This window comes from Rhinopithecus roxellana, chromosome 8 (genome assembly GCF_007565055.1).
Source record: "Rhinopithecus roxellana isolate Shanxi Qingling chromosome 8, ASM756505v1, whole genome shotgun sequence".
Lineage (NCBI taxonomy): Eukaryota > Metazoa > Chordata > Mammalia > Primates > Cercopithecidae > Rhinopithecus > Rhinopithecus roxellana.
In genome coordinates, this window is record NC_044556.1 from 129,168,306 (window position 1) to 129,195,403 (window position 27,098).

The 27,098-nt window shown below is 43.5% G+C and overlaps 1 protein-coding gene and 1 pseudogene across 4 annotated transcripts in view; one reads left to right on the forward strand and one right to left on the reverse strand.

The window, feature by feature from the left end:
* ABL2 (ABL proto-oncogene 2, non-receptor tyrosine kinase) overlaps positions 1-26,660 on the reverse strand; it is a 133,996-nt gene extending 107,336 nt beyond the window's left edge. For 2 of the 4 annotated variants that reach the window (XM_030935131.1, XM_030935129.1), the window contains exon 1: positions 26,220-26,660. In XM_030935131.1, the coding sequence (XP_030790991.1) occupies positions 26,220-26,376 (157 nt within the window). In that variant the 5' untranslated portion in view covers positions 26,377-26,660. The remainder of the gene's footprint in view (positions 1-26,219) is intronic. The other 2 variants (XM_030935130.1, XM_030935128.1) reach the window with 2 other exon arrangements.
* Positions 15,105-18,769, forward strand: LOC104672024 (annotated as a pseudogene).
* Positions 26,661-27,098: the final 438 nt, after the last annotated feature.

The window sequence follows — 27,098 nt, forward strand, 5'->3', positions numbered from 1 at the left end:
GCCACTGCACTCCAGCCTGGGCGACGGAGCGGGACTCCGTCTCAAAAAAAAAAAAAAAGTGAAAGTTCCCTCTGCATCTCTACTCCTACCACTCAGGAGGAACCTAAAAAAATATTAAGATGAGCTGGGTCTGGTGGCTCACACCTGTAATCCTCGCACTTTGGGAGGCCTAGGCGGGCAGATCACTTGAGGCCAGGAGTTCAAGACCAGCCTGGCCAACATGGCAAAACCCCCCTCTCTACTAAAAAATACAAAAATTAACCGGACATGGTGGCGCATGCCTGCAATCCCAGCTACTCAGGAGGCTAAGGCTTGAGAATCGCTTGAACCTGAGAGGCAGAGTGCAGTGAGCCAAGATCGCACCATTGCACTCCAACCTGGGTGACAGAGCAAGACCCTGTCTCAAAAAACAAAACAAAACAAATAAAAAACAAACAAAACAACTAAGATGATTCTTTTAGACCAACTGATAACTTCTTTGTTTCATTCACAGTTGTCTGAACCAAGAGAAACCTCCTCTGAATCTGATTAATAGACTCTGAACATCACTTATTCTAGAGTTTCAGACAAATGTAGTTACTAGATAGAAACATGAGTAGTGTCTCTAAGGAAGGGACTGAGTGCTACATGTAACATAACAGGTGACCCAAATATTTAGCAACCAGCAGAGCAAAGTCCTTACAACTCTTTTTTTTTTTTTTTTTTTGAGACTGAGTCTCACTCTGTTGCCCAGGCTGGAGTGCAGTGGCGTGATCTTGGCTCACTGCAATCGCCACCTCCTGGGTTCAAGAGATTCTCCTGCCTCAGCCTCCTGAGTAGCTGGGATTACAAGTGCGTACCACCACGCCCAGCTAATTTTTAATATTTTTAGTACAGAAGGGGTTTCACCATGTTGGTCAGGCTGGTCTCGAACTTTCGACCTCGTGATCTGCCCACCTTAGCCTCCCGAAGTGCTGGGATTACAGGCATAAACCACCGCACCCGGCCCATTACAACTCTTCATCAGATATTTCCAGCTGCCCTCCCAGGTACATAACAAAACTGCACTTTCTCCATGCTCCCCAGCATTACATGAGGCCATACGACTTGCTTTGGCCAGTGAGATATAAAAGGAAGTGATATACATCCCTTCTGGCTTTTAAAGTTTCCACCAGTACTTGACTCAGCACTGTTTCTCTCTGCAAAGGTAACTGCCAGCTTTCTAGAATGATGGTTGAAGACTTGTCAGCGTGGGTCTCTGGGTGACAAAAAATGGGCATAGCCCACCTCCCACCTCCTTCGGGGGGTCTAAGGGGGTAAGACCCATCTCCTGATCCATATGGGACATGTATTACAAGTGATGAACTTTGGATGTGTTAATCCACTGAGATGAGGGAGGGCGGGTAAGGGGGATTGTTGTTGTGGGTATTAACTAATCACCTAGTCTATCCTGATTACACAGACCAACTGATTCTAAAGTTAAAATAGAATATAAGCAAACAACAACAGCCAGGAATATTCCGAAAAAAATAGCAACGAAGAGGAACTAGCCCTGCCGACAACAGCAAAAAAAATAAAGACCTAATACTTACACAGCACCAACTACATGCTAAGCACTTTTCTAAGCACTTTATATAGCTTAACTCATTGAATCCTTGCATCAGCCCTCTATTAGATAGGTATCATTATCATCTCTATTTTACAAATAAGGACATTGAATTACAGGGATGTTGAATAACATGCCCAAGGTCACACAGCTAAGAAAGTGGTCAAGACTCAAAGCTAGGCAGTTTAGTTCAAGTCTATACCCTTAACTACCATTATACATTATAATGTATACATGTACATTATAAAAGTACAATTAAAACAGTGTGATATTGGCACATTATTTGACAGGCAAATTAAGAGAACATAAAGTGCAGAAATAGAATCAAATGCACACAGGATTTAGCATACAAAAAGGTGGATAAAAGCTTATTCAATACATAGTTATTCTGAAATCCCCATCCCCTTTCCATAAGCAATTCCAAATTCAAGGCATCTATTCAATAGCCATACTAGCACATGTCTAAAATGACACATATTAGGGTTTGTACTAGGACTGTTTACAACAGCAAAAAATTGAAAACCAAATAATTATATAATTCATCCACATAATGAAACGCTATGCATCCATTAAAAAAAAAAAAAAAAAAGCAAGTTCTGTATTTACTGAGATGAAAGAATTTCCAACATAAGCTATATAATAGCATCCATTGGTCTAGGGGGAAAAAAAAAGAATGGGGAGAATATACATGGCTACAGGTACATATGCATAATATATCTCTGAAAGTATACACAAGGAACTGGTGATTTGGATTGCCAAAATTTGGGTGGCTGAGGAAAAGGAGTGGCAGGTAGACTTCGAACTGCACCTTTTGAATTTTGGACCACATAAATGTACTGACCCTTCAATAAAAAAAAAAATCATTTAAATTTTTTTAAAAAGACTGAGCCATTTAGCAGCAGGGATAAATGCCGAAAGAATAGATTGAGAATTCTCTTGATAAAGGAGCAGAGCAGCCATTACACTCCATATACAAGCTGAAACTGAAAAAGCCAGCTGGAAGAAAGGAAAACTGAACAGATGTACAGAGCGAAAAAGAAATGCCAAACCTTGCAGTTCCTGAAAGAGAGAGACAGAATATGCAGTCTTAATTTCTAATAGCTTGCCAGCTGCAGTTTCCATCAGGCACAGCTGTACAATGATGCCTGTCCATGAAGTGTCGTGATCTCCAGTATGCCCATATAACAACAGTCCTTTCCATTACCTTCTGAAGTTAGCTCCTCTGATTCTCCATTCCTTTTTTTTTTCTTTTTAGGGCCTCTACCACTAGCTGTTCTATCTGTCTGAATAAGAAGGTATTTCAGGATCATTTCAGTGTCCTTTGTGAGAGAGGAAAGATTGTGATTTACCTAAGTGAAGTGCTGGACATACCCAATCAGAATGTTAGTATTAAAACAAAAAACAACTATACATTATAAGTCCAGAAGCACAGAAATCTGCTAATTAAGCCTAGGCACAGAACAAGTCTTATACAATATACTACCCTGTATTAAGGTCTCAAAATTCTCTCAGCCTTAACATTTTTTAGATTGTTTTTAAATTTATTTACAATTGTCTGAAACCTATGTCAACCAATAAAAATGTTAAAAATTAATGTTTAAAAAGCAATAACGGCTATCACTTTTTGAGTACTTATGATTAATCATGCACTCGCTGATAATTTAACATGTAATAATTCCTTAATTCTCACAACTCTATGAGATAGGTATTATTAGCATACCTATTTTACTGGTGAGAAAAGAGACACAGAGAATGAATAACTGGCCCAGGAATACATCATTTCTAAGGTCTCTTCAGGTTGTAAATTTTTTTATACCTATGTCAAGCTACCAAAATCAGAAATTTAACACAGGATCTAAACCCACACGGACTGTCACCAGAGTCCATGCTATTAACAGCATGTTTATAAATGATTACATCTCTAATGTTGTCACTGAAAACAATCAGAAAATTTAAATGCTTCACGAATTATTAGCCTAAGAAAACTAGGTCAGGAAAGTCATTCTAATAATCTCTTAAATATCCTTTTTTTTTTAATAAGTATTTTTCTGGTAACAGCAATTACCTACTTTGCCTTTATAAATATTTACTTCAGACTCATGTCTACAAAATATCTGAGAAAGGCACAAAAATAGTACACGAAGACTAGTCTCAAAATAAATCAGTTACATTAACCATTAATAAAGTGAATTGTATATGTTATATATATTTTTTCAACTTTTAAGTTCAGGGTGTACATGTGCAGATTTGTCACATAGGTTAATTGTGCATCACTAAGGTTTGGGGTACGAATAATCCTGTCACCCAAGTAGTAAGCACAGTGCCCAACAGGTTTTCAACCCTTGCCCCTCCCATTCTTTCCCCTCTAGTAGTTCCCAGTGTCTATTATTCCCATCTTTATGTCCATTTGTACTCAATGCTCAGCTCCCACTTGTGAGAACATGGGGTATTTGGTTTTCTGTTCCTGTATTAATTCACTCAGGATAATGGCCTCCAGCTGCATCCATGTTGCTGCAAAGGCCATGATTTTGTTCTTTTTTATGGCTGCATGCATATATTTGATTTCTCTTATCATATTATCATGAAGGCTTTGGACTGGAATATCAATGTGGGATATCTCCCCTTAGATGCAGCAGAGAATTGGAAAACCACAAAACTTATAATCAAGCTCTACAACTTACTAGCTGTGTGGCCTGAAGGCAGAAGACAATCTCTCTTAGCCAAATGTCCTTGTCTGTAAAGCCAGAGAGTATGTTCAGCTCTTAGAGCAGTTCTGAGGATTAAATGAGATAGCAGGATAAAGTGTCTGACACACAAGCACCCAGTCCCTAAACCATTCTACCACTAAAGCACAATGGTTAAGAGTGTAACTTTTGGAGTTATACATGCCTCGTTCTAAAAACTGTTTTCATCATTTATCAGCTAAGAATTAAATGAAATAAAGTTTACAGAAATGTTGGCACATAAATGCAATAATGTAATAATACTACCAAAAGCAAAAAATAGACACTAACAAAAAATAACTAGAAACTAAATCTAGAGGCCGGGCGCGGTGGCTCAAGCCTGTAATCCCAGCACTTTGGGAGACCGAGGCGGGCGGATCACGAGGTCAGGAGATCGAGACCATCCTGGCTAACACGGTGAAACCCCGTCTCTACTAAAAAAATACAAAAAACTAGCCGGGCGAGGTGGCGGGCGCCTGTAGTCCCAGCTACTCCGGAGGCTGAGGCAGGAGAATGGCGTAAACCCGGGAGGCGGAGCTTGCAGTGAGCTGAGATCTGGCCACTGCACTCCAGCCTGGGTGACAGAGTGAGACTCTGTCTCAAAAAAAAAAAAAAGAAACTAAATCTAGAAAAATGGGTTAGATTCTAGTCGTTCTGTGCTCTAAGACTGGGTTCAGGGCACACTAGTCCAAAATACAGCACCTTGGCATCTGAGGAACCAGCAGAAGCAAAGAGGTCTCTCTGACCTTCTCCAGCCCCTCTCCTCTGAAGCAGACCATACAAGAATTACCTGATCTTCTTCTCTGAAGCAGGTTATAAGACCCTCAATTCCACAGGTACCCTCCCTTTACTCAGAGGAAAGGAATGTCCTTCTCTCTGAAGACACAGGGACATTGAGAAGAATCTGACCAAACAAGCCTTGCTAAGTTCCCCCTAGGTTATAACCGTTAGATCATTCTCCCTTTGTTTGATCAGACTTCTACACACTGTCCACTCTCCATCAAACCTAACCATAAAAATATACAAGTTTCCCTGTTTATTTGGGTCTTCATTTCTGAAGGCTCTATGTCACATAAAACTTAAATAAACCTGTATGTTCTTCTCAGTAATCTGTCCTTTGCCGTAGTGGTCTCAGCCATGAACCTAGCAATGGATGAGGAAAAGATACTACTTTTTCTCCTCATACATTTACTGCTAAGTTATGGGTCCATAATCAACTTGTTTCAACTACCCAAGTATCATTTACCCATCTGTAATTCAAGTGTATTAGAATATATGACTTCTACAGTCTCTTCTAGTTCTAAATTTGTATACCTATGTCTCTCTAGCTACCAAAATCAAAAATTTTATCTTAAAAACAACCAACACCCTCATACAAATACTCACTCTCAGGAAAAAGAAAACCAAACCAGCAGGAGATTCAGAGAAATTCAGAGATTCAGAGAAATGACCCAAAATGGCCAGCTCTTAAACTGCAGCCATAGATTTCAAGTAATAAGAAACATTTTTTTATTTTTGTTTTTAGAGACAGGGTCTCACTCTGCCACCCAGACTGGAGTGCAGTGGCACAATAACATCTCACTGTAACCTCAAACTCTTGGGGTCACGCAATCCTCCCACCTCAGCCTGCCTAGTAGCTAGGACTACAGGCACACAGCTAACTTTTAATTTTATTTTTAAAGACAGGGGTCTTGCTATATTGCCCAGGGTGGTCTCAAACTCCTGCCTCAAGCAATCTTCCCCCTTAGCCTCCTAAAGTGGCATGAGCCACTGTACCAGGACAGAAATATGTTAAAAGCAAATACTTGAAATGAGAAAAAAAAAGATTTTAAAAAGCAACACCAGCCAGGCATGGTGGCTCACACCTATAATCCCAGCACTTTGAGAGGCTGAGGTGGACAGATCACCTGAGGTCAGGAGTTCGAGACCAGCCTGGCCAACATGGTGAAACCCGTCTCTACCAAAAATACAAAAATTAGCTGGGTGTGGTGGTGCACACCTGTAAACCTAGCTACATGGTAGGCTGAGGCAGGAGAATCGCTTGAACACGGGAGGTGGAGGTTGCAGTGAGCTCAGATCGTGTCACCTGTACTCCAGCAGTGACAGAGCAAGACTTTATCTCACCCAAAAAAAAAAAAAAAAAAAAAAAAAAGCTTTAAGAGGAAAAGTTTTAAAGGATAAAAATAAAAATATTTCGCCAGGTGTGGTAGCACATGCCTGTAATCCCAGCACTTTGGGAGGCCAAGGTGGGTGGATCACAAGGTCAGGAGATCGAGACCATCCTGGCTAATGCAGTGAAACCCCGCCTCTACAACAAAATACAAAAAAAATGAGCCGGGCGTAGTGGCGGGCACCTGTAATCCCAGCTACTCGGGAGGCTGAGGCAGGAGAATTGCTTGAACCTGGGAGGCGGAGGCTGCAGTAAGCCACGATCACACCACTGCACTTCAGCCTGGGCAACAGAGCGAGACTGTCTCAAAAAAAAAATAAAAAATAAACAAAAATAAAAGTATTCCATACACTGCCAGATATTTAAAATAAACAGATGAGCATGACCTCAGACTTAAGAATATTCAAGCTTGGAAGCTTGGAAAAATATTCGCTCAGAGCTGACGCCACCTTGACAAGCACAGCATATAGCCAAGATGACTTTTCTCTTTAAAGATAGTTAATAATTTCAGGAAACAGAAGACTTGAAACAATTAGACCAAAGAACTTATAAAAGCATTAGAATTTTTCCAAATAGCAGAGTTAATGAAAGAACAAAATAGGCCGGGCGCGGTGGCTCAAGCCTGTAATCCCAGCACTTTGGGAGGCCGAGACGGGCGGATCACGAGGTCAGGAGATCGAGACCATCCTGGCTAACACGGTGAAACCCCGTCTCTACTAAAAAATACCAAAAACTAGCCGGGCGAAGGTGGCCGGCGCCTGTAGTCCCAGCTACTCGGGAGGCTGAAGCAGGAGAATGGCGTTAACCCAGGAGGCGGAGCTTGCAGTGAGCTGAGATCCGGCCACTGCACTCCAGTCCGGGCGACAGAGCGAGACTCCGCCTCAAAAAAAAAAAAAAAAGAACAAAATAAAACAGAAAACAAGACATATAGTGATAAAGATGGGACTTCAAGAAGTTTCCAGTCTAAGACTTAAAAGTGCAATTAGGCTGGACCTGGTGGCTCACATCTGTTATCCCAGCACTTTGGGAGGCTGAGGCGGGAGAATTGCTTTGAGCCCAGGAGTTTGAGATCTACCTGGGCAACAAAGGAGATGCAATCCCTAAAAAAAATTTTTTTTAATTTAACCAGGTGGGGTGGTATGTGCCTATAGTCCCAGCTATTCAGGGGGCTGAAGTGGGAGAACCACTTGAGCCTAGGAGGACAAGGCTGCAGTGAGCCTGCACCACTGTATCCCAGCCTTAGCAACAGAGTGAGATCCTGTCTCAAAAAATAAAAATAAAAATAAAATTTTTATAAGTGCAATTAAACTAAAAATACAGTAATCAAAGGAAAAATATATACTGGAGAATAAAACCAAATTTAGGCCAGGTATGGTGGCTCACACCTGTAATCCTAGCACTTTGGAAGGCCGAGGCAAGTGGATCACTTGAGGTCAGGAGTTCGAGACCAGCCTGTTCAACACTGTGAACCCGGGTGATGGAGGTTGCAGTGAGCCAAGATGGCACCACAGCCTGGGTGACAGAGCAAGACTCCCTCTCAAAAAAAAATAAATAAATAAAATAACTGTTTACCAATCAATAACTGCGAAGAAAACTCAGAATGGTTCAAAGCACCTCCGTGGAATAAAATCTGCATTGTAACATGCCAGGTACAATATCTCTGAGTGTACAATGAAGAAAATACTCTCTCCCTATGTATCTGTCCATTCTCACGCTGCTCTGAAGAAATACCAGAGACTGGATAATTTATAAAAGAAAGAGGTTTAACTGACTCCCAGTTCTACATGGCTGGGGAGGCCTCAAGAAACTTAAAATCATGGCAGACAGCACCTCTTCACAGGGCAGCAGGAGAGACAACAGCCAAGTGAAGTGGGAAAGCCCCTTATAAAACTATCAGACCTGGTGAGAACTCACCATCAGGAGAACAGCATGGGAGAAACTGCCTCCATGATTAAATTATCTCCACCTGGTCCCACCCTTGACACGTGGGGGTTATTACAATTCAAGGTGAGATTTGGGTGGAGACACAGAGCCAAACCATATCATCCTACTTGCTGAACATATCAATTCATTTAACTACTACTGAGTGACTGACACCATTAAAGGTACAGGGACTACATGGGTGAACAAGACCACGTTCCTGTTCGCACAGGGCTTACCATCTAAAGCAGCACTGTTCATTAGAAATATAATGCAAGTTGGGCAGGGCATGGTGGCTCATGCCTGTAATCACAGCACTTTGGGAGGCTAAGGCGGGTGGATCACCTGAAGTCAGGAGTTTGAGACCAGCCTGACCGACATGGAGAAACCCTGTCTCTACTAAAAATACAAAATTAGCCAGGCATGGTGGCATATGCCTGTAATCCCAGCTACTCAGGAGGCTGAGGCAGGAGAATCGCTTGAACTCGGGAGGCGGAGGTTCTGGTGAGCCAAGATCGTGCTATTGCACTCCAGCCTGAGCAACAAGGGCAAAACTCCATCTCAAAAAAAAAAAAGAGAAATACAATGCAAGCTGGCTGGGCGTGGTGGCTCATGCCTGTAATCCAAGCACTTTGGGAGGCCAAGGCAAGAGGATCACCTGAGGTCTGGAGCTCAAGACCAGCCTGACCAACATGGAGAAACCCCGTCTCTACCAAAAATACAAAATTAGCCAGGCGTGGTGGCGCATGCCTGTAATCCCAGCTACTCGGGAGGCTGAGGCAGGAGAATCACTTGAATCCGGGGGGCGGAGGTTGTGGTGAGCCAAGATCACACTATCGCAATCCAGCCTGGGCAACAAGGGTGAAACTCCGTCCCCAAAAAAAAAAGAAATATAATGCAAGCTACAAATGCCATTTTACCTTTTCTAATAACTATATCAAAAATTTAAATTCAAAAAATTAATTTTAATATATATTAGTCTGTTATCTATTATTTAAAACATGTAATCAATATAAAAAATTAATGCAGTACTTTATATTCATTTTTCCATACTGAGTTTTTGAAACACAATGTGTATTTTATTACAGTACTTCTCAATTAGCTTATTTGTATTTATTTATTTTTAAATACAGAAAGGGTCTCACTACATTGCCCAGGCTGGTCTCAAACTCCTGGGCTCAGGTGATCCTCCCACCTCAGCCTTCCAAACTGCTAGGATTACAGGCGTGAGTCACCACTCCTGGCCAATACTTCTCAGTTAGGACAAAGGACATTTCAAGTGTTCAAAGAGCCACAGTGGCTACTAGCGGCCATCCTGGACAGTACCAACATAGAGAGGAAATGGACGGGTGCCGCAAATTTTTTTTTCCATTTTAAACCTTGTCGCGGCCGGGCGCAGTGGCTCAAGCCTGTAATCCCAGCACTTTGGGAGGCCGAGACGGGCGGATCACGAGGTCAGGAGTTCGAGACCATCCTGGCTAACACGGTGAAACCCTGTCTCTACTAAAAAATACAAAAAAAAAAAAAAAAAAAAACTAGCCGGGCGAGGTGGCGGGTGCCTGTAGTCCCAGCTACTCGGAGGCTGAGGCAGGAGAATGGCGTAAACCCGGGAGGCGGAGCTTGCAGTGAGCTGAGAACTGGCCACTGCACTCCAGCCCGGGCGACAGAGAGAGACTCCGTCTCAAAAAAAAAAAAACCTTGTCATATTCTTTGACTCTAAAACTGCCTGCATGTATTACTGTGGTAAACATAACTAAAAAGAGTTCAGGCATGGTGGCTCACACCTGTAATCCCAGTACCTTGGCATGCTGTAGGCAGGAGGACTGCTTGAGCCCAGGAGGCTGCAGGGAGCTATGATCATGCTACTGTACTCCAGCCTAGGTGACAGAGTAAGACTCTTATCTCTTAAACAAAACAAAACAAAACTCTCTAGAAATATCAGTTTTAAGAAAATAAAAGGCCGGGCGCGGTGGCTCAAGCCTGTAATCCCAGCACTTTGGGAGGCCGAGATGGCCGGATCACGAGGTCAGGAGATCGAGACCATCCTGGCTAACACGTTGAAACCCCGTCTCTACTAAAACAAATACAAAAAACTAGCCGGGAGACTGGCAAAGGAATGTCATGTTCTTGGCCATAAGAACACAATAATAAAATAATGTCAATTCACCCCCAAATTAACCTATAATTTGACATAATGACCATCAAAATCTCCTAAATCTTAAAAACATAATCCTAAAGATCTTTGGAAGATATAAGATGCAACATCTAGGCCAGGTGCGGTGGCTCACGCCTATAATCCCAGCACTTTGGGAGGCCAAGGCGGGTGGATCATGAGGTCAGGAAATAGACACCATCCTGGCTAACATGGTGAACCCCATCTCTATTGAAAATACAAAAAAATTAGCCAGGCATGGCAGGCACCTGTAGTCCCAGCTACTCAGGAGGCTGAGGCAGGAGAATGGCATGAACCTGGGAGGCGGAGCTTGCAGTGAGCTGACATGGTGCCACTGCACTCCAGCCTGGGTGACAGAGCGAGACTCCATCTCAGAAAAAAAAAAAAAGATGCAACATCTAAATAAAATTTTAAGAACAACATAATGATTGGGGAACTAACCAGATATACATATACACTATATAAGCTTACAATAATTAAAATAGTATATTAACAATGTGCAGGAGGAGACAAAGATCAATCGAACGATAGAGTTTTAAAACAACCTATATATATATATATATATATATGAGAATATAATATACGATAAATATGGCTTTTCAAATCAGTGGAGAACTGATGGACTATGCATAAATTAATACGATGGAAAAATATTAAGTTGGTTCCAGGCTCAAATATATATACCCTGCGGATGGATTCAAATTACAAATATAAAGAAAAAACACAGGAAAGATGGAAAAGATTTAAATAATCTTATAAACAAGTATTCATCAATAAGAAAGTGGTTAAATACATGGCTAGAGGATGGGACACTATAAAGCTGTCAAAAAGGATGAGTAATCTACAAATACTGGAATAGAAAGATCTTCCAGACAAACACACACACAAAAACTGGGGGTCGGGCATGGTGGCTCATGCCCGTAATCCCAGCACTTGGGGAGACCGAGGTGGGCGGATTGCCTGAGATCAGGTGTTTGAGACCAGCCAGGCTAACACGGTGAAATCCCTTCTCTACTAAAAATACAAAAATTAGCCAGGTGTGGTGGCACGTGTCTGTAGTCCCAGCTAGTCGGGAGGCTGAGGCAGGAGAATCGCTTGAACCCAGGAGGTGGAGGTTGCAATGAGCCGAGATCATACCACTGCACTCCAGCCTGGGCGACAGAACAAGACTTGGTCTACGAGGGGAAAAAAAAAAAAAAAAAAAAAAACTGGGGAGAAAATTCATACAATATAATGCCATTTATGAAACAGCAAGAGAAGTATTAATATATATACTCACATATATGTAAATACACAGAAAGTTCTGAAATGGCTGGGTATGGAAAACACCTATCAAACCACAAACAGTAGTAGTTTCTTCTAAAAACAGAATATGTATTGAGCCAAGAATGTCAAAGGGTACTTTCATGTCTAGTCTATATGCTTCTGAATTATTATTTTTTTAACTTTGAGATACCTTTGTATATTTTTATGCAATTGAAAAATGCATGGCCGGGCGCTGTGGCTCACGCCTGTAATCCCAGAACTTTGGGAGGCGAAGGTGGGTGGATCACTTGAGGCCTGGAGTTTGAAACCGGCCTGGAGTTTGAAACCAACCTGGACAATATGGCGTAACCCTTTCTTTACTAAAAATACAAAAATCAGCCGGGCTTGGTGGCGCACACCTGTAATCCCAGCTACTCAGAGGCAGAGGTTGTAGTGAGCTGAGATCGTGTCACTGCACTCCAGCCTGGGCAACAGAGTGAGACTCTGTCTCAAAAAAAAAAAAAAAAAAAAAAAAAGAAGAAGAAGAAGAAAAGAAAAATGCCAATTTCAAAATAAGTAAAAGAAGGCTACTGTAACAAAAACCTTTGTGTATCAACCTTTCTTTCCTATAAGGAACAGATGAGTGATACAGATTGTACTTCTTAGTATTGTCAGGTTTTTTTTTAATGTTTTCTTAGTAATTACCTAGAAACAAAATGCTAAGTGGTAATCTTCAGTCCTAACTCAGTATTGTTATTTTAATTTGCTGGAATTAGCACATAAAGAGAAACATGTTAACAAAATTGCACGTGTACGTATTATATATTATACTAAGCTCCAGAACATTTTCTTTGACCTTGTCCGCATGAAGTGAAAGGTTTCTGAACACTTCTCCCTAGAAAGCAAACCCGAGAATACAAATGGCCTGGGCCTGCCCAGCTTTTAGTGTTCTGCTGGATCAAAAGCCAATACTGGCAGAGTTCAGTATGGAGAAGCCAGCAGTTCTACCACAGCAGAATCAGCACATTTACAGCAACAAGCAAAGTGGGAAAAAGGCTCAGTGTTGTTTTTATATTTTTAAGCAACTAAGTTTAAACTTTGGATAGTAATATATTTAATGTGTATTTATCCATGCATTTATTTAAGTGAATTTCATATGAAAATACTTACAGAATGTTTTAATTAGTATAATGACAACAAATTTGCATACTGAAATTATGCACTCAATCCAAAAAGGCAATGATTGGTAACCAAGAGTTTTTGCACAAAAAATCCTCACAAACACAGACACACAAATCTCTTTTTAGTTGTTTCATAAGGATGTTCATCAACATCTATTTGATCAGCAACAATCTTTTAGATAGCAGTTCTGTCTAAATTGTATCTAAAAATTCTCTCAGAGCCATCAACATAGGCAATTAGTACAGAATAAATGAATAAAAAAAAAGAAAATGCTCTGGAGTGTTAAGCTAAATTTTTTTTTAAATTCTGCCATATTACCTGGGGGAAAAGGTCTTTATAAGTTGCATATTGCAATAATAAGCTAAATATATTATGTGGTTACATAGATTCTTCTTTTTTTGGCTGGAGTGCAGTGGTGTGATCTGGGCCTGCAACCTCCACCTCCCAGGTTCAAGAATTCTTCTGCCTCAGCCTCACGAGTAAGTGCAACTACAGGCGTGCGCCACCATGCCCGGCTAATTTTTTGTATTTTTAGTAGAGACGGGGTTTCACCACATTGGTCAGGCTGGTCTTGAAGTCCTGACCTCATGATCCACCTGCCTCGGCCTCCCAGAGTGCTGGGATTACAGGCATGAGCCACCTCGCCTGGCCAGTTACATAGATTCTAATACAAGATCATTGGAGGCCAGGCGCAGTGGCTCACGCCTGTAATACCAACACTTTGGGAGGCCAAGGCAGGTGGATCACTTGAGGTCAGGAGTTCAAGACCAGCCTGGTCAATGGGGTGAAACCCTGTCCCTACTAAAAATACAAAAATTAGCCAGGCGTGGTGGCATGCACCTGTAATCCCACCTCCGTGGGAGGTTGAGGTAGGAAAATCGCTTGAACTCAGGAGATCGAGGCTGAACCCAAGAGGCCAAGATTGCAGTGAGCCAAGATAGCACCACTGCACTCTAGCCTGGGTGACAGAGCCAGACTCCGTCTCAAAAAAAAAAAAAAAAAAAAGCCGCTCAGCCTGCAGCTCAGCCGGGTGCGGCGGCTCACACCTGTAATCTGTAATCCCAGCACCTTGGGATGCCAAGGTGGATGAGTCATCTGAGATCAGGAGTTCGAGACTAGCCTGGCCAACATGGTGAAACCCCATCTCTACTAAAAATACAAAAATTAGCCAGGTGTGATGGCGCATGCCTGTGGTCCCAGCTATTGGGGAGGCTCAGGCAGGAGAATCGCTTGAACCCGGGGGGTGGAGGTTGCAGTGAGCCTCGATCACGCCATTGCACTCCAGCCTCGGCAACAGAGCAAGACTCCGTCTCAAAAATAAAATAAAATATTAGTAACACTAGGCCTGAAGATTAAGACAGTAGTTCAATATTACCACGAGATTCCAAATGGTATGGTGAGTGCCTACCTCTCCTTCATTACACCATCATATATATCTAAGACTCAATCCATAGCCACATACAATCTAACCCTGGCCTACCAGTCTGAAAACCTCATCACTGGTCAAGACAGATGGGGTAAAAAATGCCTAAAAATCTTTGTGTATATATACATACATATGTATAACTATATACACACATATTCTAAAAGATAACTAGGCACCATCATACACCAAAACTATAGAATCACAAATAGACATCCCATCTTCTTTGGTCTCTAATACTTTTTAATTTGAGCAACTAGGGTTTTACGAGTTTTAAAAGAAAAAAACAGATATTGAGTACTTAGAACATGACTGGCACACAGCCCTCAATAAATGCCAATTATTTCATTACCCAATTCTTCCAGGAACTGAAGCCCAATCTGCTCAAGAATGAATCAGCAGAACTGTTTCCTACTTCCCCTTTCCTTGGTAACTCCAGATTCTTTCAAAAATGTGTCTCTCAAGAGACCTCTAATGTATGAACTTATAGAGACAAACCACCAAAAAAATGGTGTAAGACTGTGGTGACTTGCATGTGAACACTAACAGGCTAGGAACAAATGAATTTCTGAACTAGTTTTGAAGAGAGTTAGTACATTATATCCTGTTTTCTGACAGTCACTGAATCACCTCTGATCAAGTACTCTTCTTTTTTTTCTTTCAAGACAGAGTCTTACTCTGTTGCCCAGGCTGGAGTGTAGTGGTATGATCTCGGCTCACTGCAGCCTCTGCCTCCCTGGTTCAAGCAATTCTCCTGCCTCAACCACCCGAGTAGCTGGGACTACAGGCACATGCTGCCACGCCCGGCTAATTTTTGTATTTTTAGTAGAGATGGGGTTTCACTATGTTGCCCAAGATGGTCTTGATCTCCTGACATTGTGATCCGCCCACCTTGGGCTCCCAAAGTGCTGGGATTACAGGCGTGAGCCACCATGCCAGGCCAAGTACTCTTCTTAATCTCACATGACCAGAGGATTCTCAAAGCATAGTCCCCAACCAGCAGCACCTATAACACCTGAAAATTTGCCAGAAATGCAAATTATTGAGCTCCTCCTCAGCCCTAAATCAGAAAACCTGGAGGTGGGACCCAGCAATCTGCTTTTACAAGCTCTCCACACTCAAGTTTCAGAACTGTTCTATATGATTTGAAGTAGCAACATATTTACCTAGTCCAGAAGACATCTGTTAACACTGAAAGGTTCTGAAGTATTTTGAAGTCTTTATATGTGCAGTGCCATATTAAGAAAAAGCCCATTTGACTCACAACTTCAAGAAGATAATTGTACTAAACAAGTTTTTTTCATTTTGAGATAGGTTCTCATTTTGTCACCCAGGCTGGAGTGCAGTGACATGATTATGGTTCACTGCAGCCTCAACCTCCTGGCCTCAAGTGATCCTCTCACCTTAGCCTCCCCAGTAGCTGGGACTACAGGTGTACACTAGCATACCTGGCTAGGTTTTGTATTTTTTGTGAGACAGGGTTTCGCCATGTTGCCCAGGCTGGTCTTGAACTAATTCACCTGCTTCGGCCTCCCAAGGTGCTGGGATTACAGGCGTGAGCTACCATGCCTGTCCTAAACAAGCTTTTAAGAAGAAATTTTACATCCAGAGGTAAAAGAAAAAACAAAGAGAATAAAAGAAGAAAATAGAGAAGAAAAAAAAAAAGGTCTTAAAGGATGTCAGATAAAGAAGGTTACAACAAAGTCATTTTAAAAAGTCATTAACTATTAACCAGCAAACAAATGGGCTAACTGAGAATGAAGTCTCTATCAACTTTAAATTTGCATTGGCCAGTGTTTCTGGTTTAAGTTATTTGATGGAAGAAAAAGATGTCTGTAAGAACCATGCACTACATATACTGACACCCAATCCCTAAGACAAAGACAAATGGTCTAGAGAAGGTCTCACTTACACCTTATAAGGAAGGTAGACCTAAAGTGATTTCAGATTCTCCTGTGATTTCAGATTCCCAAAATTCCCTTACCTTTTACTGCTTTCTGAAAGTCCTCTAATAAGAGTAACTTAATAAGAAGAGAAAATAAAGTAATAAATATAAATGCTAAGGCAATTCTACGCTTTGGCATGCCATCGCAGTAACAATGGCAGTGCTTAGGTTTACAAAACATTTTCACATACAACTCATATAATCTTCACAATCACCTTGAGGTAAATAATGACAATAAAACTGGTATTTATTGAGCACCACAGTACCTGGTACTTCCTTAAAAGTCTCGTACAATTTTATCATTTAATTATTGCAACAACCTGTTGTGAGGGATAAACCATGTACCAATGTCAGACAAAAAGCAGGATTTATATCCAATTATAACTGATTTTAAAACCCACATTCTCTACATCTCTACACTATGGCAAGACTTGGAGACAAAACTATCAGTCCCAGCTCTATCCTTAAACAGCTATGTGACCTCAAGAAGTCACTTAATTTTCTAAACTCCTCTTCATCTACAAAATGGGAAGATTAATACCTGCTTTACCTATTTCAGAGTATTTGTAAAGGTCAAATGAGATGAAAGACATAAAAGGTCTTCAAAAGCTCTAAAAACTACACAAATATTATCATCATTCCCTATTTTGAAAGAGACTGAAGCAAAGAAGAATAAAAACATACAATGGTGGGGGGATGCTGGTTTTTCTGGTTTGGTTTTTGTTTTCTGTTTAAAGCAGGTTGAGCACCAGCTGCCTGCCACTTGCGAGCTGGGTGTGTGCTGCACAGGAGAGTGCCTTGTTTAGGAGGTGGTTGCTTTATCAGGAAAATCTACTACCAAGGAAGAAATTACCAAAGCATGTCGTTTTTTCTATTTACGGAGTAGTTCACAGCAAATCTTGAGTGTTTTGACTAAAGCATGGAATGCAGAAAACAAACTTCAGCTAGTGCTTTAATCTCTTCTGAAATTCTACAGGTGTGTGTTTTTTAAGCAGTATATGGCAGAAGTTTAAGCCAATCTGAAAGTCTGGTTTTTAGTAGCATTATTTTTGACAACTACATACTGCTGAATGTTCAACTGGTGAAATTGAAGGTCTTTTCACTCAGAAGAAATCAGTCAAGAAGAACTTGCAGTTCACAAGCTTCTGAGCTGCTATGGATGGCCCTGGCTCTCCAGACTGCCCTTCCCACTGAGATCTCTCACATGGGGTCTCCTGCCACTGCCGCTCGACTCTCCTCCTGATGTGGTATCTCTCAGTCTTCCCCACTACAATGTGACAGAATGTGTAGACTGGACGTACTTTTACAAGTATGAGCCAATTTACAGATGAGGCTTTTATTTCACACTTTGAGAGCATTCAAACTACTCTCATCAAAATCCAATTCTGGTTATCCTAGTGACCTCCCACCCCTCAGATGTGAAAGTCAGACAAGCCATTAGAGTTCCTTGGGGTGAAAAAAGTCTCAATGGGGATATGAGGTTCTTACATTTTTCTTATCAGGCCAACAGGCTAAAAGAGAAGACAAACTGTTAGCACTGTCCTCAGAGGATTAACATCTTCTTTATGGTGACGTAATCCAACAAGAGTTTTTAGACACATACAAAAATCTGACCTTAAAAACTGGCTGGGCACAGTGGCTCACATCTGTAGTCCCAGCACGCTGGGAGGTCAAGGAGGGTGAATTACTTGAGGCCAGGAGTTTGAGACCAGCCGGGCCAATATGGTGAAAACCCATCTGTACTGAAAAAACAAAAATTAGCCAGGCATGATGACATGTGCCTGTAATCCCAGCTACTTGGGAGGCTGAGGCACAAGAATCGCTTGAGCCCAGGAGGCTGCAGTAAGCCAAGATCGCACCACTGCACTCCAGCCTGGGTGAGAGAGCAAGACTCCGTCTCAAACAAACCACAAAAACAACCTATTATAGCATTCAGGTGGGTAACTGAGTTTTGCCCAATTGTCAACTACATCATGAAGACAGACACTTATGTTTTCATCAATACTGGCAATTCGGTGTAATATCTTTTAAACTTAAACCACTCAGAGAAGTTTTTCACAGGTTATCCTCTAATTGACAATTATTCCCATAGAGGATTTTACCCGCCACCCCCCCCAAAAAAACCCGTATTTCCTACCAGGAGTGTCCTTTCAAGGTGTTTCCTTCCTACTGCAGTGGGTTGGGTTATACAATGCCCAGAGATTTGGTGCCAAGAATCCATGAAATGATGGGTCACGTAAAATCCATGATGTTTATGTCAGGATCTGTTTGAATTTATTAAAAGTGGACATTCATATTCCAGAAGACACAAATCTTTTCTTTTTATATAGAATCCATTCAGATATCTGTCAATTTGGATGTGTGACTGCAGCCCACGGCTTTTCTTCCAAGGAGACGATCACTTTTTTTTTTTTTTTTTTGAGACAGAGTCTCGCTCTGTCGCCCGGGCTGGAGTGCAGTGGCCGGATCTCAGCTCACTGCAAGCTCCGCTTCCCGGGTTTACGCCATTCTCCAGCCTCAGCCTCCTGAGTAGCTGAGACTACAGGCACCCGCCACCTCGCCTGGCTAGTTTTTTGTATTTTTTAGTAAAGACGGGGTTTCACCGTGTTAGCCAGCATGGTCTCGATCTCCTGACCTCGTGATCCGCCCGTCTCGGCCTCCCAAAGTGCTGGGATTACAGGCTTGAGCCACCGCGCCCGGCGACGATCACTTTTTAGCAGATTACGCTAAGTAACATCACATGCCATTAACTTCACATTCTATGAAAAGCCTAGAAGAACAGGATACTCTGCGGAAAGTGTTAAAGTTTGTACCATGAAAATTTCATGGGGAGGTCAGTGTGCTGGCTTACACTTAACTCTTTGTTTTTTTTTGAGATGGAGTCTCGCCCTGCCCCCAGGCTGGAGTGCAGTGGTGTGATCTCAGCTCACTGCAACCTCCGCCCCCTGGGTTCAAGTGATTCTCCAGCCTCAGCCTCCCGAGTAGCTGGGATTATAGGTGCCCGCCACCATGCCTGTCTAACTTTTTTTTTGAGACGGGGGTTTTGCTCGTTGCCCAGGGTGGAGTGCAGTTGCACGATCTCAGCTCACTGCAACCTCTGCCTCCCAGGTTCAAGTGATTCTCCTGCCTCTCAGCCTCCTGAATAGGTGGGATTACAGGTACATGCCACCACATCCAGCTAATGTTTGTATGTTTAGTAGAGACAGGGTTTCACCATGTTGGCCAGAATGGTCTTGATCTCCTGACCTTGTCATCCGCCCGCCTCAGCCTCCCAAAGTACTGGGATTACCAGTGTGAGCCACCGCACCTGGCCTGAAACTCATGAAGAACCCACAGACTGGTTACACCTTATGATTTATTTTGACAAAAATCAAGTCAGGTCCTTTAAAGATGATATTCAGAGGAATTAAATACCTTTAAAACAACAACAACAAAAAAACAGGCCAGGCGCAGTGGCTTATGCCTGTAATCCCAACACTTTGAGAGGCTGAGGTGGGTGGATCATTTGAGGCCAGGAGTTCAAGCCAAGCCTGACCAACATGGTGAAACCCCATCTCCACTAAAACACAAAAATTAGCCGGGCGTGGTGGTAGCCACCTGTAATCCCAGCTACTCCAGAGGCTGAGGCAGGAGAATTGCTTGAACCCAGGAGGCAGAGGTTGCAGTGAGCCAAGATCGCGCCACTGCACTCCAGGCTGGAAGACACAGCAAGGCTCTCTCTCAAAAAAAAAAAAAAAGAAAAGAAAAAAAAAGAAACGAGGCCCCAGATGCAGGGCCTCATGCCTGTAATACCAGCACTTTGGGAGGCCAAGGTGGGAGAATCACTTGAGCCTAGGAATTCAAGACCAGCCTGGGCAGTACAGCAAAATCCCATCTCTACAGAAAAATTTAAAAATTAGCCAGGCATGGTGGCACACACCTATAGTCCCAGCTTCCCAGAAGGCTGAGTCAGGAATGGCTTCAGCCAGGAGTTTTGAGGCTGCAGTGAGTTATCATCACGCCACAGCACTCCAGCCTGGGCAACAGAGCAAGACCCTGTCTCAAAAAAAAAAAAAGAAACCCCACCTAAGTAAATAAATAAACTATTGAATAAAGCAGGCTGAAGACCCTTACGGAGAAACTTCAGACTTCATCACTTTACTTGGAATTTTACTGCCAAGTGGGCTACGATAACAGAATCTGTATCACAACTTATTACTTTGCTAAAAATATGGACCCCCACTACACATCTATAACTTACACAGATTTGGAGGTTAATAAAAATCTAACAGCTGACTTCTTTTAAAAAGTTTAGTCTTCAGGATTGGTGCTCAAGAAAAAAATAAAAATAAATAAAAATAAAAAACGAAGTTTAGTTCTTATATTAAGTCACCATAATTAAAATTCCCTTGCAACAGCCTTCCTGTCCTTTCCATAATATCGTTTTCAACCTGGGGTGCTGACAGCCTTCATTCCACAAAGATTAAAACATGAACTACTGGCCGGGTGTGGTGGCTCACACCTGTAATCCCAGAACTTTGGGAGTGCAAGGCAGGCAGATCACTTGAGCCCAGGAGTTCAAAACCAGCATGGGCAACAAGGCAAAACTCTCTCTACCAAAAAGAAAAAAGAGACAGAGAGAGAAAGGCATGGTGGCATGCACCTACAGTCCCAGGTATTCAGGAGGCTGAGAGGTGACAGGATCACTTGAGCCCGGGAGGTCCAGGCTGCAGTGAGCCATTATCTCGCCAATGCACTCCAGCTTGGGCAACAGAATAAGACCCTACCTCACTACAAAAAAAAAAAAAAACACACAGATCCCAAATAAAATAAATAAATCAGATCACTTAAAATAATGAGTTTGATTTAACGAAAAATTTTTGTTATTCCAAACTTCATAATTTAAGGTTTTTTGTTTGTTTGTTTGTTCGTCTGTTTTATTAGAGAGGGAGTCTTGCTCTGTCGCCCAGGCTAGAGTGCAGTGGTGCGATCTCGGCTCACTGCAAACCCTGCCTCCTGGGTTCAGAGGATTCTCCTGCCTCAGCCTCCCAAGTAGCTAGGATTACAGGTGCCTGCCACCACACCTGGCTAATTTTTGCAATTTTTTAGTAGAGGCGGGGTTTCACCATGTTGGCCAGGCTGATCTCGAACTCCTGACCTCAGGTGCTGGGATTACAGGTGTGAGCCACTGCACCCTGCCTAATGTTAAATTTTAATAGAATTTTTAGAAAATGAGAGACGGAAGCTGAAGTAAAATCATTCAACTGTTAAAAGGTATGTGTGATACAGACAAGTAAGTATTCAACCCTAGATTATTAGTCACAAAACATCAGCTCACCAAAAAGGTTTAATACCAGAGCTTGCCTCTCGCCGTGTGGCTCATGCCTATAATCCCAGCATTCTGGGAGGCTGAGGCAGAGTATCACTTGAGCCTAGGAGATTGAGACCAGCCTGAGCAACACAGTGAGACCTCCATCTCTACAAAAAAAAATAAAAAAATACAAAAAATACAAAAAAATTACCCAGGTGTGGTAGCATTTGCCTGTAGCCTCAGCTCCTCGGGAGGCTGAGGCAGGAGGATTACTTGAGTCCAGGAGTTTAAGGCTGCAGTGATCTATGATCGCAGCACAGCACTCCAGCCTGGGTGGCAGAGCAAGACCTTTCTCTAAAATAAAACATAAATAAAAGTAAGTGTTTACAAAAAAAAAATAGCAGAGCTCAGAAAAGTCACACCGCATTCACTCCTTTCATACCAAAAATGGCTCTATTTTGTTCCTTCTAAAGTATATTCACAAAAATCACTTTTGGCAAGGCAAATTATCACATATTATTAGCTTACCCACATATTATTAGCAATGAAAAATGACCATTTTAGCTAAAGAAAGAAAAGTCCTGGACTCTGACAAACCATTTCCATAATGCATGTACCTTTTTACTGATTAACTAAATGTATTATTTGGCTTACATTAAAACCTACAAAAAAAAAAAACTCAGGAGTCTAACAGACCTAACGTTCATATATGAAATTATGTGCTAATACCTTAATATTGCAAACTCAAGACAGTAATTTGTAGACTAGATTCGAGCATCTAGATTTACCATGTTAATGTCAAATGATACATCCACTGAGAAGCTTATGAATCTAGTTCATTCATTCATTCAATTCAGAATCACATTTCTTTTTTTTTTGAGACAGAGTCTCGCTCTGTTGCCCAGGCTGGAGTGCAGTGGCCGGATCTCAGCTCACTGCAAGCTCCGCCTCCCGGGTTCATGCCATTCTCCTGCCTCAGCCTCCCGAGTAGCTGGGACTACAGGCACCCGCCACCCCGCCCGGCTAGTTTTTTGTATTTTTTTAGTAGAGATGGGGTTTCACCGTGTTACCCAGGATGGTCTCGATCTCCTGACCTCGTGATCCGCCCATCTCGGCCTCCCAAAGTGCTGGAATTACAGGCTTAAGCCACCGTGCCTGGCCAAATCTATCACGTTTCTAAGTGGTGTCCTCAACTAGGGGCAATTCCGCCCCCCCCCCAAGAGATTTAACAATGTCTGTAGGCATTTTTACTTGTAACAAATAAGGGGCAAAAAGAGGGTGCTACTGGCATCTAGTTGGTAGAGTCCAGGGATGCTGCTAAACATCCTACAATGCACGAGACAGTCCCCCACAACACAGAATTAGCCAACCCAAAATATCAATGCCGCCAAGGTTAAGAAACTATGATCTACAGAAAAAAAGTTTTAAAACTCATCTGTCTAAAAAACAGTACTCACTTCATCTTTGTTTCCTATATTATTTGCTAATTCCTTTCTTTTCATACTAGTCTTTGGCAATAAACTTGCCCTATTCCCATTTTTTCAATCAGCTTCTAACTTCCAAACTTGTCAATAGAATCATCATCATTCCAGTTAGCCAGGTTCTAAATCCTGGTGTCATCTTTGAATTATCCCTACTTTTTTTTTTTTTTTTTTTTGAGACAGTCTTGCTGTGTCGCCCAGGCTGGAGTGTAGTGGCACGATCTTGGCTCACTGCAACCTCTGCCTCCCGGGTTCAAGTGATTCTCCTGTCTCAGCCTCCTGAGTGGCTAGTACTACAGGCACGTGCCACCATGCCCAGCTAATTTTTTGTATTTTTAGTACAGACAAGGTTTCACCATGTTGCTCAGGCTGGTCTCGAACTCCTGACCTCGTGATCCACCCACCTCGGCCTCCCACAGTGCTGGGATTACAGGCGTGAGCCACCACACCCAGCTGAATTATCCCTATTTTTAATAATAACAGTAGTATTAGTAATGGCAGTAGCTAACACACATTTAGCTCATACTATGTGCCCAGCCACTATTAATTTAATACTAGATACTATTATTATCACCACTTTACAAATGAAGAATCCCAGGCACAAAAAAGTTAAATAACTTGTCCCAGGTCACAAAGCTCATAAGCAGCCAAGCAAGGTTTCAAATCCAGGAAAAATGGGTCCAGAGTTCATGCCCTTAACAAATACTCCAAAGTGATCTCTCTTCTTTCATCCTCTATCAAATCATAAAGTCCTTTAAGTTCCAAAGGGCAGGGACTCTGTTATGTTCACAGCAACATTCCCACAACCCAGTAGGTAATAGGTGCTCAAAACAACCCCTTGTTTGTTGAATGAATGAAAGGCCCCTTGAAATTACTCCTCCTATTTCCACTGCCACCACTCAAGGCCAGTCTTTCAGGTAAAGACTAGCCAATCAGGTAAACGAATATAAACTTCTCTGCCAGATTTTCCATAACCCAGTCCCATCCAGCCTATCAACATTTTCTTTCTACTGCTTCTTAATTAGAATCATAAAATCTTAAAATCAGAAAGTATCTTAGAGATCATCCAGTCCAACCTCCTCACTTTACAGATAAAGAAACCCAAAGATGGTAACTAAAATCACCCAGCCAGGTGGAGCCAGAACCAGAACTCGACTCTTCCAATTTTTGCTCTATGATCTTTTTCTTCCAACTCATAATGATGCTTCATTTCTGACAGATGTCTCCTCACTATCCTATCATCAAATTGTATCTATTCCCATGTTCTTGCTCAAGTTGTTTCTTCTGCCCAACCTGTTCTCCCTCTCCATGGATCCAAATCCTCAAAATGTCTTCCTATTCCATTCTTCACTACTTCCTCTTTCTTCGAAAATCTTATATACCGAGTAAGATAGTAGAGGAAGAGGATCATCACTGCCTACTAGGCCAAGTTTAATGCATAGTAACACTTCCCACAAAGTGAAGCTTACTTGGATGATTTCTTCCCTGTAAACTACTAATCCATTCTTCCATCCTATGTTTTAAGAAATGATTTTAATAAAGATTAGCTCATATATCACCTTCATAAAGTGTTCATACACCTGAAAGAGACACTCAAGCACATCTTTAATAGGAGACATGTGGCCAGGCGCAGTGGCTCACGCCTGTAATCCCAACACTTGGGGAGACTGAGGCGGGTGGCTCATGAGGTCAGGCGTTTGACACCAGCCTAGCCAACATAGTCAAACCCCATCTCTACTAAAAATACAAAACATTAGCCAGGCATGGTGGCGGGCGCCTGTAATCCCAGCTACTCAGGAGGCTGAGGCAGGAGAATCGCTTGAACCTGGGAGGCGGAGGTTGCAGTGGGTCAAGATCGTGCCACTGCATTCCAGCCTGGGCGACAGAATGAGACTCCGTCTCAAAAAAAAAAAAAAAAAGAAAGAAAGAAAGAGTTTCAGCCAGGAACGGTGGGTCATGCCCGTAATCCCATCACTTTGGGAGGCCAAGGCAGGTGGATCACCTGAGGTCAGGAGTTGGAGACCAGCCTGGCCAACATGACAAAACCTCGTCTCTACCAAAAATACAAAAATTAGCCAGGCGTGGTGGTGCGCACCTGCAGTCCCAGCTATTCGGGAGGCAGGAGAATCACTTGAACCCAGAAGGCGGAGACTGCAGTGAGCCGAGATTCCGCCATTGCACTCCATCCTGGGCACCAAAGCGATACTCTGTCTCAAAAAAAAAAAAACAAAAAACAGTTTGAAGACAACTATTCTAAAAATACATCAACAATGAGATCAAAATAATAGGTTTCAGACTACAGGGAGCATACATACATGTATGTATGTATATGGGCACGCGAACACACACACACTACGAAGGGGAAAAATACTGACTGAAGTCCTAACCATGCCCACCAACCTCTAACCCTTGCCAGCAATCTCAGAATTGTGTGTCCTACTCTGAAGCATAGTACAGAGGCTTTGGCAAAGCCTTTCATTTCTAGTAAAAACGAAATACAAAACAAAACAAACCACAAAAGCATGTCAAAAGTGATGAGATGCTACCTTCATCTTTCCTACAGAAAGGCATTTCTGGGCACTCCACAGTTCACTATTCTGATACTGCTCATCACCTGACGTAAACACATTACCTTCTACGCCACAATCTCCTGAAATTCGGTTCCCATTTCCCAGTCCCTTAGGACACAACCCATTTCCCCTTCACTAACGACGGGTTTATGCTCCCACCTCTGGGACTGAGCTCATACTGCCCTTCATCCTTCCCTCTCCTGAAGCTGCCATTCACTCTCTTTCTCCAGCCGCATAGTCCCGTCCCAGAGTAGAGGACAGACCATCCAGGGTCCCCAAGCCCACTTCTCTTTCCTTCTCCGCCCCCGGGATCTGCCAGCCAGGCTGGAGACGCGAGGGGGGAGGGGTGTGACTCGCCTCCCAGGACTGAACCAGATGGCAGCAGATTCCGCCCCCACTCTCAGGCACCCTCCACCCCCCGACCCCCCGGGCAGCCCGTCCGTCACCCACCCCGCCCCGACCCCACCCCCGGCCTACCGCACGCCCTCACGCCGGCACCCGGACACACTCACCATGCTGCGTGAAGATATTGAAGCCGGTCTCTGTGGTGCGCCCCGCCGGGTCCCGCCTGCGGCCGGAGGGCCTGGCTGCACTGCTGCCCCGGATCCCGCGGGGCTGAGGCTGCTGGAGCCCCGGAGCCTCCCCGACGCGGCCCACCTGCTGCCCCATCCCTGCTCTCGCGTACTCCCGCGCCCCCGCCGACCCCTAGTCACATTCCTCCTCGACTTCGGCCTCGGGCTCCTGGCGCTGCTCCGGCCTCTCCCTCCCAGCCCAGACCCTGGCCCTGAGCGGCTGGGGCGCCGGCGGCTCCGCACCCGGACTCCTCACGGCAGCCGCCGCACTGCCTCCAGGCGACTCACAGATTCTGCTTTTCCCTCCTCCTCCCGCGGCTCCGCGCCCCAAACGCCGCCGCCGCCGCCGCCGCCATCTTTAAACCACCGAGCGCTGGGAAAGCCTGGGACAGAGCGTCTCCAGCCCCCCGCCCGCCAGTCTCCTCCGCCGCTGGGAAGGAGGGCTTCCCGGCTGCCGCCCCGCCCTGCCGCGCCGCGCCCCCGCCCCCGCCTCCTCGCAGGGTGGGTCCCCCAGTGCCCACCTCGTTTGCCGACCACCGCTGCTGCAGGTCTTTCGTCCTCCGCGTCCTGTCGCCGCACCTCGGCATCCCACCCGTCAATCCGCCTCAGCCGACCCCCTCCCACGTTCGGCTCCACACGCTACTGCCTTTGGGGTTGGTCGGTCTCCGGCCTTCCCCATCCCACTTCCACCTGTCAAATCAGTGAGTCGAGGGCTGAGTGCCCCCGCGTGCGCCCCTCAGGTGCAGGCACAGGTGGGGCAGAAAAGCACAAGGCATTTATTTGGTCCTTGCCATCCAATTGAGGATCTCTAAAATGCCC